Source organism: Branchiostoma lanceolatum, chromosome 9 (assembly GCF_035083965.1).
Source record: "Branchiostoma lanceolatum isolate klBraLanc5 chromosome 9, klBraLanc5.hap2, whole genome shotgun sequence".
In the NCBI taxonomy this organism is placed as follows: domain Eukaryota; kingdom Metazoa; phylum Chordata; class Leptocardii; order Amphioxiformes; family Branchiostomatidae; genus Branchiostoma; species Branchiostoma lanceolatum.
In genome coordinates, this window is record NC_089730.1 from 892,540 (window position 1) to 908,833 (window position 16,294).

Genomic DNA, 16,294 nt, shown 5'->3' on the forward strand with positions numbered 1-16,294 from the left:
GTAAAGATCTGAGACCTTCAGATAGTAGTACCCCTTTCATGTATGGCAGGACAACAATCTTATGGCTCCGTCCGTTCCTTTGTTGGTCTGGTTCTGGTTGGAGTTACTGTGCCGTGGAGGTTTGGTTGTAGTAGCCTTATCTATCGCCCATGTGGGGCATCCGCACTTACCTACAGAAAATCATGAAGATCCATCAAAGGTTTCTCGAGTTATGCTCTTGGCATACATGCATACAGACTCACCCCACAGCTGGCGTAAGCGAAAACATTATCTTCTCGGTAAAGATGATAATGCAAATGAGATCCTCATCTGCATAATTTATATTCAACGATTTTCACTTTCACATAACTTCCAAATGGCAGAAGAAGTATGGAATTATAGTATTTTCTCATTGATTATGCAAATTAGGTATTCATTTGCATATTTCCATGAACATTCCTCTCTTACTTGATTACAAATGGTTCAATAGATCTATCATGAAACGCAGCGGGTTTAAGAAATTTCCTCACTAATTATGCAAATTAGATTCCGATTTACATAATTTAATTATACCAAGCATCACAACAAATCAAAATTCATGACTGCAGCGGATTTAAAAAGTTTCCTCAATAATTTTGAAAATTAGATGCTAATTTACATGATGAGTATCTAATTATTAAAATCATCACTCAAGCTAGCAACGCACCAAAAACCATGACCTTCCGTTAACCCCTTCTTGAGTTATTCCCTTTCAAAGTCCCAGAGGCCCAAACCTACACAATTTACTCTCCCTCCAAAGAGCTTCCTACCACGGAAAAATTATGATCATAGCATGTGCAGAATACGACATATAAAAACCGAAAGTCCCGCTGCAGTACCATAGCATACCGATAGGGGGCCTTAAATCTAATCATTTTTAGGTCTCAGGAAGACCTAACCACATGCCAAGCACCAAGACAACCCATCGAGGCGTTCTTGAGTTCTACACGTGTACTTAACTTCCAATTGTTGCAAGAATAACATCCCCAATTCCCCATCATTTAGCGTTTAATGGAGTTATAGTATTGTTTGTTTTGTTTGAACCTTTGTTTATTCATGATAAGCTCAAATCGGCACGCAGGCCGTTTTCATTGAGGCCATGAGGGAAGAGGTAAGGGTCAGATACAATATAACAGAGATACACACTCATTTGAGTCCTAATAACTCTATCAACATATATCATTACATATTTATGGTACAACAATATACAATTTCTACAACATACAACATACAACATAAAGTAGGGCGAAAGCTGGTTCATGGTCCGTGTCCGTTCGTTTAGTTCATTTCCGTTTCTTCAAGAGTCTCTTAAAGGAAGTTAGATTCGGAGCCGTACGTGTGTCTGTTATGTCGTTGATTATGCAAGTTACGTATTCATTTGCATAATTGATATCTATCGATATTACTTTTTCTCAGTTACATATGTCACATGTTTGAGAGTCCTATAATGGAATGCAGTGAATTTAGCTCTCCTCATTAATTATGTAAATTAGCCCATTATTTTCATAATTAGTATATGATTATGTAAATCATCACACAAGCCATCTACATACCAAATGTCACGATGATCCGTCAACCCCTTCTTGAGTTATTCTCTTTCAAAGTTTGAAACGAAATCGGCTCCTGAAGTTTAGAAAGCTGCTAGGGGGCAACACCTGCATGTATTTTCCCTCCCAAGAGCTATCTACCCCTTAAAAGTCGAGATATGAAACCAGGAAGTTCCGCTGCAGTACCATAGCAAGCCGCTAGGGGACCCGAAATCTAAGCATTTCGCGGTCTCAAGAAGACCTACCCACATATCAAGACAATCCATCCAGGCATTCTTGCGTTATCGTGTTCACAGAAGGATGGACACGCACACAAACGCTGTGAAAAACATAACCTTCTCGGCGAAGGTAATAGCAGGTCCCATCAGAAGAAGCACGCAGATGGAGGTGGAAAGGCCGCATCTGCCGTATGCCACATGATAGTTTCCAAGAAATGCAAAAGATGGACCGGGGGGAAAGATCGAGAGTACGACCAAAGGAGACGCGGAGACGAAGTGTGGAAAATGAAATAAAGAGAGGAAGGTTCTCCACAGACGAGCGAGAGAGTGAGTGAGTGAGTGAGTGAGTGAGTGAGTGAGTGAGTGAGTGAGTGAGTGAGTGAGTGAGTGAGTGTTCTTGTAGATCGGCCCTGTGAAAAAGGGTACGGATAACCCGAGTTTATGGTCCAAAGGATGGTTCGATTGGAAGGTCAAGTACTGGTCAGTGTGTATTGTGTATCTTTGCGTTTTGTGGGCAATGGAACATTTCTATCATTTAAAAACCTGTCTCTTTTCCGTTGTAACTCAATGATAACTCAGTTGTTATAATCACTCATTTGTGACTGTTTTCGTGGATGTGTTGCCAAAAAAGTGCCCAAATTCTCCTGCCTTCCACAGACACTGTGTTGGCTGGGGAATTTCATCAATTTTGTGACGTGCTCACATTGTCAGTTCTGGTGTTCGACCTTTAAATGTAGGATAATGGCAACTAAGGTATCAATATTAAGGGTTCTTAGGTAGACTTTCGAATGATATATTTAACTGTACAATTGATAAAGGAACAATGGCAACATGATTGATCAAATTTAGGTTTCCGCGAAACATATAAAAGAGAAACATATTCTTTACATGTATATGCATATATATATATGTATATTTCTCTTTTTGATTCGGAATTACCGTACGTGTTAGTAACACTATTCATTATTCGAGACGATTTCTGGTAAGAATCAGTTAACATGTACACCAATCTGGCAAAACAACACACCATCATTTATTTCTGTAACATGCCGATATAACTGATTACCTTTGTCACTGACGCTATACATGCTATATTCCTTCTCTAGTCGTGTTGATATAAGAATATTGCAATTGGTACCGGTGTCATTTGTGCGGTGGCGTAACCGGTTTTCGTGAGGAGAATACTCCTGTAAATTGTCTTGCCTCTTATTACCTTTATAAAGCAGCTGTTGTTCCTTTCTTGGGTTGAGGAGAGTGCATAAGATCGTTCGTAGTACGGTCGTACGGTCGTTGGCTGTATTACTGATTACTAAATAGCCCGCTTGTTTATCAAATATCGGCTAACGTTATATGTCACCCTGCGGATTTAGGTGAAGTAGCGTTCCCAACAATTTCTAACTGAAGTGCACTTGATAGAGTGAATACCAACGAGTCAGAGTAGTTCTAAGTTGTGGATGTTGCAAGAAATTAATTAAGTCACCATACCACTGCCAGGACATGCTGTTGTGAGTAGCAAAATGACTATTGCTCTCCAAAGTAATACATCAGCGATTTTATCTGTCCATACCACAGAAAAAGACAGCCTACAGTTTCTATCTTAACGTTATATGTCTACCAGCAAGCTCATTAATATTCTGTACATGTCCGTGAAAAAAATGTTCTCTGTAGTAACGTGGTGTAAAACTCACCAACAACAGAGTTAAGGTGTGCCCAGCTTACGTCAATACATAGTCAGCCAGTCGAGACGACGTTGACATAATGAAATTAGACTTCCTGTTTTCTTTACCGTTGAGGAACTTTGGAGGTTTTCTGTTTTTGTGTTGTTGTTTTTGAGTGTCGGAGAGCTTGAAACACTGACAACTGCTAGACATAGTTTGTACTGTAGATAGTTTCTTGCCCAGCTGATCCAAACGTCATGAATACACACAAAATAAATGTCTCAACACTGTTGCATTTCGCCAGTTGGCCCTTGCGCAGTAGCCTTTGAAAAGTATTCCCGATCTTTTCAGTGCACAAAATAACAATCTCTCTGTTTGATAGTCATGACATACGCTGATATTTTCAAGCCAGAACAGCTTCCACAGAAGAGCACACAAAAATGGTCAGGCCCTGCCCACTTTCCCACGCTGCTGCGGCGGTCACCTTAGTTCACCTGAGATACTTGGCAGAGCCCAATCTCCAATAGTCTTACTCTTTCTTGTTGAGGACATGGTAGGCTGGCCGTCACAGGCGTTCCGACAGGATGTTTACATGCTCGTTTAGAGGATCGTCCGTATGAATGGCCATTAGCTGGGGTTGGAAGGAAAGGCTTAAGCCACTTGCTGCTGTGTAGCAAGCCTGGGGGGCTACTGCAGATCTCGGCTGCTTGCCAAATCTGATTCAGCTGCCGGAAACTTTATAACTTCTCACGAAGACGGTTAGAGCTCCGTGTGCAGAGGTCTTGAGTAAGCGACTTTGCCAGGGAGGATTTCAGTGCGGACGAGGGGTCAAGAGCGGGGGCAGGTGGGACAAATGTTGCCAAACATTTACATTATGCAAAAGAAAAGTCATCGCACAGTTATGTCATTCATGACGTACGTGGCAGCTGATCTGGTACCAAAAGGGCACATCTTCCGATAAGGCTGCAATACATTGAACTGATAGCAGCTTGTGTGATGTATCTGAATTGTAGCTTCGTGTGCATCAAGTGTGTCCCAAGGGCCAGTCTTGAGTTGCCATTCTCGGAGCCTAACCCGAGATTTAATCAGTATCCTCTTCACTGCCACAAATACCATCAGACTGCATATTTTGGCGCCTTTCCCCGTGGAAATGTTTAACGCTTGAAACGTAACAACAAAGCGTGTCATCGGCACGCGGCTACATTATAGAGATGCACGGTTCCTCCTCCCAGGACGTGTTAAACGGCATGTCTTTTCTGTTCCCAGATATGCTGGAGAGAAGGGGCCCGGTCAGGCTGTTGCCGCTGGCCTTTTACGTGCTACATGTGATCGGCCACGTGAACCCAACGTCAACTCTACATGTCAAATATCAGCAGCGGAAGGCCCAGAGTGAACGTGCAGCAGGCCAACTATTCCAGCGGAGCCAACGAACTTGTACTTCGCTGGACAAGTCCGTTCATCCCGACCATCCCCACCTGAGGTACCCTCGTGCTGTTACCGCGGGAGACAAGTTCGGAAAAGCGCTGTACTTCAGTGGGAACGAGGTACTTAAGTTCAACGATCCCAACAGTGTCAATGACTACTCCACGATCCCCCGTGAGGCTTTCACGGTGGAGGCTTGGGTGAAACCAGAGGGAGGCCAGGACAACCCTGCCGTCATCATTGGTGAGTGTAGCCTTGACATGACAGTCGTCACCTAGACGTATCATTCTAGACGAAACCAAACCTAGTGTGTAACTGAGTTTCCTCAACACAGCTGGCTGCCAGTCATTATATAAATACTTAATGGTGAACGTCATCAAAACTCTCGTCGATGAAGCCAATGCACTCAGGGATAGACGGTAAAATCCACAACAAGCATTACATGTATTTTTAAGCTGATTCAAAAACTACTGAATATTGAAATTCAAACATTCATGAAAGGGAAAATTCATGAAAGGGAAAACTATGACAAATTTGATTTTTAGATTTGAAAGACATCCAGCATTTGTATTGGTAAGATTTGTTTGGTATCTAGTTTCAGTTAGTCTTCTCTACATACTTGAAAGTATTTGAGTAAGTAGAACAAAATAAAACTATTTCAATGTGACCTTGTCGTATAGTAGTACTAGTAACAATGATGGTTTAAAAATGATGGGTACTAGTAACAATGATGGTTTAAAAATGATGGGTACCGAAGTGATATTACAGCGGAATATAAAGGCTATTTCTTTCAACTGCTGTGGAAGTTATGTCTTTTGGGCCATGAAACATGACCAATGATGACAGGTGCGATCCTCCACTGTTCATGAACAGGTCGATTCTTACTGAATATGCATTCAGCATAGCACCTTCATGAACGCATTCAGCATATCGCTATGATGTCACGTGCAACATTGGCTGAGTTTTTTCAACATGTCCGACCGGAGACATGGCTCTTAAGGGCGTGCGATCTGCACTAGAAAAATGCGATGCAAATGTAACATAAGATTTAAGAAAATTGGATTAGATAAGCGCTTTGTATCAGCACTACCCTGTTATTTCTGGCGGTGGTGTGTACAGTAGACGTACATTGTTTCGCATTCTTTGTAAACGCCTTTAGTCAGCTGCTTGATCATTAGCTGTTGTTTTGCAGTGACTTAAAGAAATATAGATTAAGACGAATAAAGACGTTGTTATAATAATTGACCGTGAGAAATCTGGTAGATACAGTCCAGCGCTTCCAACACCAGACGTTTCGGACTGTAACAATGGTACTATACTAGTACTTACTCCGCTGTGATAGACCGGGGAGTAAATCGCATTCAGCTGTCAATTGTTTACGGTTTCCCTTACATGGAATTCTGTGTCAACATTTGAGTCGCATGTTTACCACCTGGATCTTGAATTGTGGAAAACTGCCTCGACGTTTCGTGATCCGGGGCTACTAAAATGATGTTTGGCTGTACCAAGCTAAGGATATGCAGCCCGACAACTACTGTAACAAGCTCCTTCCCTCCTGGTCATGCACATTTTCCACTTCGTTTCCAGTCCTTTATATAGTGATCCTTTATTTTGCCGGGAGCTTCAAGTGGCCTCAGTGATGCCGATGTTATTGTCAACACGGACTCCGCCTTGGCTCTTAATTCCGCTGAGCCAATTTGAAGACGAGAAGAAAGTAGTTCTGCAGTTTAAGCTTTCAATTCTTACTTAAACCTTTTCTGACCCCCTGGGCCCTTTCCACACCATAATCCTCCAAATCCTTCTGCCACCTAAGGAAAAGATAAAGTCTGACTTGAATGCTATGCCTCTTAGTGAACCATGGGGGATTGCCTATCGCAAACAAACACATGCCAAACCACCGACAACAAGCTAAAGTTTCCATTCGGATCAACTGTGGCAACGCACCAACGCTTTGTCCCTGTGGGGACCTCAGCCAAGAGGGTCTCTGGCCCTCTAAAAATACTTACTAATTTTATTGTAAGTGCTGTCGGTGAGTAGCATTTATTTGCGGGACATGCGGGATAGAGATATTTAGTCCCAGATGTTCGGTCCGGTGTACGAGTGCTGTCATGAGGGACATGGAGTCTCAGAACCACTCAGAATGACTTAGGGAATCCAGCGGATTGGAACAAACGCCGAACCGTCTTCTCCTGCTTATTGTAAAAGGTTCCGTTCACCCTCCCTATCGCTGGTGCCAAATCCACTTGACTCTATGACCGAATTCTTGCGTGGCAGGCAAAAGATCTTACGTTGGCGACTTTACCACACATATAGAAGATCATACGAGCATGAAACCACTTGGTTCCACTCGACAGGCTGCCATGGTTTTCGTTACGCTATGTTAAGTGCTGCTACCTCTCTTTACCGATGCTTTCACCGTAGTTATCCAAAACATCCACGGTGAGATAAAAATAGCCGGGTCGGCAGTGACATATAGGTAAAAATCAGGTTTTTCTAAATATAACTCGTTTTCATGGTAAGTTACCTATTTTAACACGCAGATTAATTAGCTATGGTGGGATTAGATTAGTCCTAGTTCGCGGGCTGAAGGGTAACAGCATGTTTTCTCTATCAGAAGTAAAACAGGCATACCGGCCCTTGCTATGTTGCCTTTCTCGTGCATTGTAGACATAACGTTAAGTAAGTACACGGTGTTGATAACAAGAACTGCCAATTGAAGTAACCAGCTAAGGAATATTCCTTTGTCAAGTCGATTACAGTAGCCTTTTAGGAAAACAAACTGTAAGAAGCAGTTGTGTCGATGTTGTCGACACTCACCTCATCACTTGAGCTAGCTATCCACATACCTAACGTCACGATGATCAGTCAACCCATTCTTGAACAAGAGTTCGAAGACCTCATACCTCTATGACATATTTTGAGCCTTTGTTTATCTATTGTTTCATCTTGTCTTATTGGCGATACAAATACGACTGTAATTAGCACAATCTATTTCAAATGATGGCGTCTTTACCAAAATTCCAGCCCGCCAGTCATGAAGGTTGCCGTAACATTTATTGAATGCACACACACACACATAAATCCCTATGTTCTGGCAAATTAATTAGCGACGCACGCCACCTGGGTAAGCATTTCCCCGATGAATGTCGGTTTTCTTCGGTGACCAATGGCATAACTTCGTTCAGGGATCTGGGTTTTACATGTCTGTCAATCATTAACTATTCTTCTCGCTGATTGGTTGTTGATAATTGGATCATCCCTGCTCATGGCGACATGTTCGCTTTTAGACGCGTCACATAATCTATGTTATAACATTGTAAAATTGAACACAGAAAATAAAACTAATCCGATAATTCAACTGCTTAATTTTTGTAATGTTACAGTTGGTAAACTGAATCTTTGACCAAATCAGCTGCAATTCTAGTGTTGCAGGTCATTGCTAGTAAAAAGCGCCGCTTCCCGTTAATGTTTTTTATTCCTGCACTACGTAGGGGCCATTGACCTTTGGTTTGCGTTGTTCCCGCAGTGCGTTGTTATCTTCGCCGAGTACTTGTACTCGGGGAAGGTTATGTTTTCGGTTGAAAAGTCTGTTAGGTAGGTCTGTATGTATGTCAGGAGCATAACTCAAGAAAGCTTCGATGAATCGTTATGATTTTTGGTAGGTGTGTAGTGCTTGTGCAAAGGAAGGTCAAGTTCGAAAATGGTTTACCTTGCGTTTTTCAACAGTACTGCAGCAGACTTTGATTTGTTTTGGGTTTGTATGTAGGCAAAAAAAAATGACGGAAACGTTGATGGATCTTCATGACTTTTTGCAGGTGTGTAGTTGTTGTAAAAACGGAGGTCAAGTTCAAAAATGGTTCTCCTGGCATTTTCCGTCGGTACTGCAGCGGGCTTTGTTTCGATGTGTATTTGTATGTGGACAAGATAACTCGAAAATCTGTCGATGGTTCTGAATGATATTTAGTGGATGGGTTGGGTTTACAAAAAGGAAGGTCAAGTTCAATAATGAGCATTCTAGCGGGTACCTAAGGTACTGCAGCCAAGCTTCAGAATTTGAGGGCATGTTTTCTACAAGTGCTATGGTCATGATTTTTGTGTGGTAGATAGTTCATGCTATAGAAAGTAAGTTGTGAAAGTTTTGGCCCCCTAGCGTCTTGTTTGGAACTAAAGTGGGTGTTTTTGTTTTGACCTTCGGACATGAATAACTTGAGAAGGGGTCGACAGATCGTCGTGACGTTTGGTATTCAGATAGCTCATATGGTGCTTTACATAATAAACGACTAATTATGCGAATCAGGACATAATTGGCATAATTAGTGAGGAAAGTTTGCTGCATTTCATAGTGGAACTCTGAAACATATGACGGTTTCCCCGAAAACAGGTCTTACAAACAGATGGCCTGGGAAAGTAGGTCAAATAAACAGATAGAGCACAGCACTGCTCTCCAAGCAGAGGTGTGGGTCCGGCTGTTTTTTCACATGTTTAGTTTAGGCATGTTTGTCCAAAGCACGTTGGCGACATAACGAAAAGGGGACAAAATAGAAAGCCCGACAAAGCACCTAAAAACACGTCAAAAACACGGCTCTGCTTGGAGAATACATTGCTCCAAAACTGCACCACTGCTAGGTACGGTAAAGTCACATTTACTATGTCTTTCAAAATGTGTATGATATGGAATAAAGGTTTATTCTATTCTGATTCATATATATTGACCGCACCATTTCATCGTCACATTCAACTTACGACACTGCAATTTCAAACCTTTGAGGGCCCATAATTTCAACATACTCATTTTTCATGACCAGTTTGAACATATATCAGCACACAAGACACTTACATTGTACACTAGTCCTGTACCACAAAATGATTTTTAACCCTATCTCCCCCCCCCTCAAAACTTACAAACAGCACATGGTGTATGATCAAATTTGCAGGGGGTGATAAGCATGTAAATATGAATCACTATCCATAATAAGCCTTGATTATTTGGCGAAGATAATGTGTTCTAGGAACTCTAGTTCCATATCTTTTCGGCTGCCGTCAAAATATCATTTCATTTGTATCCACATGCACAGCGATTGCAAGCCGTCTTGTGTGATTCTTATGAGATTCCATCTGCCAGGAGCAAGGAAGTTGGAGCAAAGAGGTTTATCTATAAAATGTATAAAACCTCCTTGGTTGGAGTTAGTATTTTGGGTAGTACTAAGTACTTTTTATATTCAGATGTTGAAAGTTTCCGAAACTGGTAGCCGCGGCAACTGTTGGAGGGCTTCTTTTACTTATAGCCTTATGCATTAGCCCTATCACAGGGCTACGAAACTGGGCGACTGAAGGCGTAACCTAAGCTACCGTGAAACTGTAACACAACTCAGGCTTTGCAAAAGTTTCACAAATTTCTTCTAAACGTACCGCAAATCTCTGATGCGTATTTCGTGACAAGCTACCCGGTAACTGTGAAACTGTGACACAAATTCCCCCGCCACCATCCTTGGGAAACTGTGTGATATTGAACAAAAACATCACGGCAATATTTCCTACTAAAAAAAAATTACATCGCTGTATTTCACCGTCGAGAAGCAAAACTTATTACTGAATTTGAAGCTAGGAGTCGTTGCCGCATGCCGAACGCGTATATACAACGAGCTTCCTCATTGGCTCAGAGCTGACCAACCACACAATCGCTTATACAGTACCACGTGCAGCGCACGTGTTTGCCGCTCTTGAACGCCGCCGGCGCCGCGGGAGACACAAAATAACCGAAAATTCCATTGAAATATCGCAAAATAAATCATTTTTAAGTAGCGTGTGCCCAAAAGAATACTGGGGTCCTTTGGGTAAATATCCAATGCACAACTAAACCTTAGGTTTCAACACCACGGCACTGGAGGCCATAATGTGCGACTTTTGTCTGAAGATGACCAAAAAAACTCCATAAAATCATTTTTAAAACTTATATCAAAAAAATGCAAAAACCGTCAAGGGGTATACACTTACTCTACCTGCATACCAAATTTCAGCCAATTTGGTCGACGGACGACCGAGATGAATCGATTTGAAGATTTGACAGGAGAAGGAGAAGGAGAAGAAGGAGAAGGAGAAGAAACCTGACAAAAACAATATGTTTCGTTGGCGAAACATAAGTAAAAAATAATAGAAGAAAGATGGATACAGTAAAATAGAGGAGAACACAGGAGAATGTAAGAGAACACAGGAGAAACCAGGAGAATATAGGAGAATGCAGGACAAAAAAGGAGAAAGTAGGAGAACATAGGAGAAAGCAGGAGAATATAGCAGAATGCAGGAGAATATAGCAGAAAGCAGGAGAATATAGGAGAATGCAGGAGAATGTAGGAGAAAGCAAGAGAATAAAGGAGAATACTGGAGAAAGCAGGAGAATATAGCAGAATGCAGGAGAACATAGGAGAAAGCAGGAGAATGTAGGAGAAAGCAGGAGAATATAGGAGAAAGAAGGAGAATGTAGGAGAAAGTAGGGGAATATGGGAGAATGCAGGAGAATATAGCAGAAAGCAGGAGAATAAAGGAGAATATAGGAGAATGTGGGAGAAAGCAAGAGAATATAGGAGAATATGGAAGAATACTGGAGAAAGCAGGGGAATATAGTAGAATGCAGGAGAACATAGGAGAAAGTAGGAGAATGTAGGAGAAAGCAGGAGAATATAGGAGTAAGCAGGAGAATGTAGGAGAAAGCAGGGGAACATGGGAGAAAGCAGGAGAATGTAGCAGAAAGTAGGAGAATGCAGGAGAAAGCAGGAAGATGTAGGAGAAAGCAGGAGAATATAGGAGAAACCAGGAGAATATAGGAGAATGCAGGAGAATATGGGAGAAAGCAGGAGAATATAGCAGAGAGCAAGAGAATGCAGGAGACAGCAGGAGAATATAGGGGGAAGCAGGAGAATACAAGGCGAAAGTAGGAGAATACAAGAGAAAGCAGGAGAATATAGGAAAATATAGGAGAATATAGGAGAAAGCAGGAAGGAGAATAAAACAGAATGCAGGAGAATAAAGCAGAAAGCAGGAGAAAGCAGGAGAATATAGGAGAACGCGGAAGAATATAGGAGAAAGCAGGAGAATATAGGAGAAAGCAGGAGAATATAGGAGAAACCAGGAGAATCCAGGAGGCAACGCGACTATTGCATGATAGTGGGGATGGAATAGTGGAAGGTAGTCAAATGAGCATAGTTCGCCATGATCCTAACGCAGGGAGGGAAGAAAGGAGGAAAATATAGGAGAAAGCAGGATAATATAGGAGAAAGCAGGAGAATACAGGAGAATATAAGAGAAACCAGAAGAATATAGGAGAAAGCAGGAGAATACTGGAGAAACCAGGAAAGAGCAGGAGAGATCAGGAGAATATAGGAGAGATCAGGAGAATATAGGAGAAAGCAGGAGAATATAGGAGAATGCAGGAGAATAAAGGATAAAGGAGGAGAATATAATAGAAAGCAGGAGAATACTGGAGAAACCAGGAGAATATAGGAGAAAACAGGAGAATATAGGAAAAAACAGGAGAATATAGGAGAAAGTAGGAGAATATAGGAGAATGCAGGAGAATATAGGAGAAAGCAGGAGAATATGGGAGAAATGAGGAGAATATAGCAGAAAGGAGGATAATATAGGAGCAAGCATGAGAATACAGGAGAAAGCAGGAGAATATAGCAGAAACGTTGTCTCATTTTGGAACTTGTCCAACAAGACGACACTGACTTTGTGGTAAAGGACATTCTTGCACTAGTACTGTACAACAGAATATTTGAAAAGCTCAAGTTTGATAACATTTTAAGTATCTTAAGGATGTGGCAACTTTCTTTAGCACAGATGGCCTCATTTCTAAGTAGAAAGAAGAGCAATGTAGAATTGCTTGGCAAATGATGCCATCTAATCAGCAGCCCTGTTAAATTAACAGCGTCATCACCAAAGTTTTGGCCTCGACCAAAGCGGTAGTCGCCCAGGCTATTGTAGTACTTTACAATAGTTTCAAATGATATGCATATGTGTGTTCGTCTATGTATTCATAATTCCTTTAAAAATTCAAACTCAAAGAAAGATATTCCATCTCAGTGGTATGAAACTGTTGTATGAAATCAACAATTGGCCATCAGCTGGATGTTCTGACAAACGAAGATTATCTGACAGGAACTTCTTTTCAAACTTGTTAACCTTTGTTTTCTGAGACTTTCTGAGGTTGAAAATATGTCAGTGTCTTTTTAGACTGCTTTGTAGATGTGTGAAATGTATCACATATTGAATTGTCATTCAATGGAAGTCTTTTTGTTTGAAATATTCAAAGGAAACACTTTGACATTAAAAGCTTTCCGACCTTCCGCAAAGAACGACTTCATATTTCACAAGTTTACTTTTCTGATTGCTTTATAGACACGAAGAGAAAAAGAGAACAGAAAATTACTAACTTTAGATATTATCATCCCCAAGTTTTCTCCTATATACTCCTGCTTTCTGCTCCTGCTTTCTACTTTATTCTGCTTTCTCCTATATCGTCCCGTTTTCTGCTATATTGTCCTGCTTTCTTCTACAATATCCCACTTTTTCCTGTGTTCTACTGCTCTGTTGTGCTATATTCTCCCGCCTTCTTCTACAATCTCCTGCTCTCCAAGCTGATGATGTTGGACATAGTAGAACAAGGTGCATTTCAAAACCTACCAAAAACTTACCATACTACGGAGTGCACCCAGGGGAATTCACAGGGTTTTGCAACAGACTATGAGCCCTACAATACATTCAAAATACTTATTCAACAGGCCTCTATCCATAAACATACCGACATACAAATCATGGCTTATGTGGCGAACTCCTTACTACTATCTCCTTACCTAAATTAGTATTACTCTCAGGCTGGTTGGAAAAGTGTCCCTGTGTTCCAAACATAACCTTAAAGCCTTACAAAACGGTTCATTTAGCTACATTTAGCAACATTTATCCCAGTGGGTAGATATGTACAATAAAGGTCTTCTATTATTATTTAGGACACGTGCCGATCTGGTAATTGAAATTGTTAATGACTCGACTTTCAAATTACCCGCGAATGTATTTGAGCTGTTTGTGCAGGGCAGGACAACTTTTCTGGCGTTGTTTTTCGTCATAAATGTTTTGCTCTATATTCCTCTCTCTCTGTGTTTCTATCTCTCTTTCTCTCTCTCTTTCTCCCTAGCAGCTGCAAGGGCATTTTTGCCAAAATCTTTCATAGAAAATAACTGAACAAAGGAACGACGGATTTCCATGATATTTAGTATGTAGGTGGCTTAGACAGATATGTACATAATGAAGTGTAAATCATGCAAATTGGGGCCTAATTTGCATAAATAATAAGGAAAATCTACATTTGTGATAATTATAGGGCTCACATACATGTACCGTATGTAGTTTATGGCAGGTGGAACATTAACAGATAACAATCATACAAATAAATTCCTTATTTGCATAATTAATGCAAAAGTACCGTAATTCTTCAGAGTGGTGAATGATTGAACTGTAAACATTGTGACCTGTTAAGTTGATTAAAGGTGTACATGACCAAGCATAGATTATGCGAATGTGGAAGTCATTTGCATCATCAAAATATTTCATGGAGATTTGAGGTCTCCAAACTCTTCAGCAACATTCTAGAACATGACCTGAAAGTTGGTATACTGCTACCAACTTTTTTCATTTTGTTTATATAGGCCTTTAAAGTGATTTTAGTGTGTTTTTTTTTACCACTTTTAGACTAAAAATGTATATTTTGACCTCCTGTGCCCCGGTATTCAAATTTACTTACTTACTTGACTTATGTCGGGTGCCATTCTCCATCTATCAACTGAACCACTATGGCCGCCCAGAAGTTCCAACTGAATGACCTGAAATTTGGTGTAGATGTGCCAAACAAATGTTCGAAGGACCACATTCACTTTTTTGACATACACCTCTTCAAACCCATCTATTTCTTTTCTTTGGGCAATATTTAGCCACTTCTGTAACTTCCAATACCAAATATGGTGTTGGATGTGACAGCCAATGGGAGCACAACATTTCAAAATGCGAGAGACTGATTGGCCAATTCGGCTAACCAATTTATCTACCTTATCTTTCTGGCTTAAAGGTGCCCTAGTATTCATACCAGATATGGCATGGGGCTTCCGAGGACATGTGCGCATAGGACTTCGTTCACACTTTTGGCATACATTACTGGCATATATTATTTTTCTCGATTTTGGGCTATTTTCAGAACAAATATATACATCTTCAGTTCCTATGTCACCCAATAAACCTAAATGATGTGAGATTTGGCATGTACCTGCACTGGGCATGTACTCAGACCCTCTTTCAAATGTTTGGCATACATCCCTTATAGGGGGCACAGCCCAGTTTATTTGGGGTCTCAATTGGAGGTTGCACACCCTCAAGTCTAGGTACCGTCTCTTCCAGGGAATTATTCTGAAGCAAATCATCTGTGCATGGGATGAAAGCATATCCCTTCCGCTACAAGACCAACTGAGTTTTACTTCTTCAACCTCTCTGATTTTGGAAAGTTAGAATTTAAGGAAAAACATTATTTTCACGTCAAAAATGATGCGCAAAATCTGGCATTTTCGCGTACGATAAAACGCATACAAAAGAGTTATTCGGCATAAACGACTAATATTGTCAGAAAGATAAAAACCTAGTGTATAATCAAGCCAGCCTATGAAGAAAATTCTAGTACTAAGGATACATCTTTGCAAAGCGGAACAATTCATATTTCTAATGGCTTTAGGTAAACCCTCTATTATAAAACACACCTGTACGTATATTTACAATATTACCAAGAAGCGAGAAGAGGCCAAATTAACGTAATCATTAGATTAGTGCTAGCTTATCATTGTAATGTATATATATATATATATATATATATATATATATATATGTACTTTCAAACTGTTATGTTTTCTGTTGTGACCTGTATTGAACCCAGTGGGTATGTGTGTACAATAAAGGTCTTCATTCATTCATCATCCACGGTGCGAGGCATAGTAGAACGCTACAAAGGTCAATCTCGGTCAAAGGGGCGCTCCACATTCAACGCGGATGAATATCCGGAAACAAGGCTCGGACCCAAACTCAATTTTCACCAAAAACACACCAACTCATATGCTTTTCAGCCATGTATTCAATGTAAGTTCGAAGCACATTATGAGAAATGTGAACTCAAACCCAGACGCTCGAAACTCTGTCGATACTTTTTTGTCGTGCACTACCACGGTTGCGGAAGAACTGAGGTGTGCACCGTTAAAATGATGTTTGAAACATTTTTTCTCGTTATTTCTACACCAAAAATGTATACTCCTGAAGAGTCTATTCAAACATGGGGTCTCTCACCCTCTAAATTCAATTTTGGACTTCGGGGATTACGCAAAAGTCCATTGAGTGAAGGTTTTTT

General features: G+C 40.8%; 1 protein-coding gene across 4 annotated transcripts in view; it reads left to right on the forward strand.

The window, feature by feature from the left end:
* LOC136442758 (pappalysin-1-like) overlaps nt 1–16,294 on the forward strand; it is a 79,600-nt gene that overhangs the window by 20,366 nt on the left and 42,940 nt on the right. For 3 of the 4 annotated variants that reach the window (XM_066439701.1, XM_066439703.1, XM_066439704.1), the window contains exon 2: nt 4,708–5,106. In XM_066439701.1, the coding sequence (XP_066295798.1) occupies nt 4,710–5,106 (397 nt within the window). In that variant the 5' untranslated portion in view covers nt 4,708–4,709. Of the gene's footprint in view, nt 1–4,070; nt 4,286–4,707; nt 5,107–16,294 lie in introns of those variants that run through there. The other variant, XM_066439702.1, reaches the window with a different exon arrangement.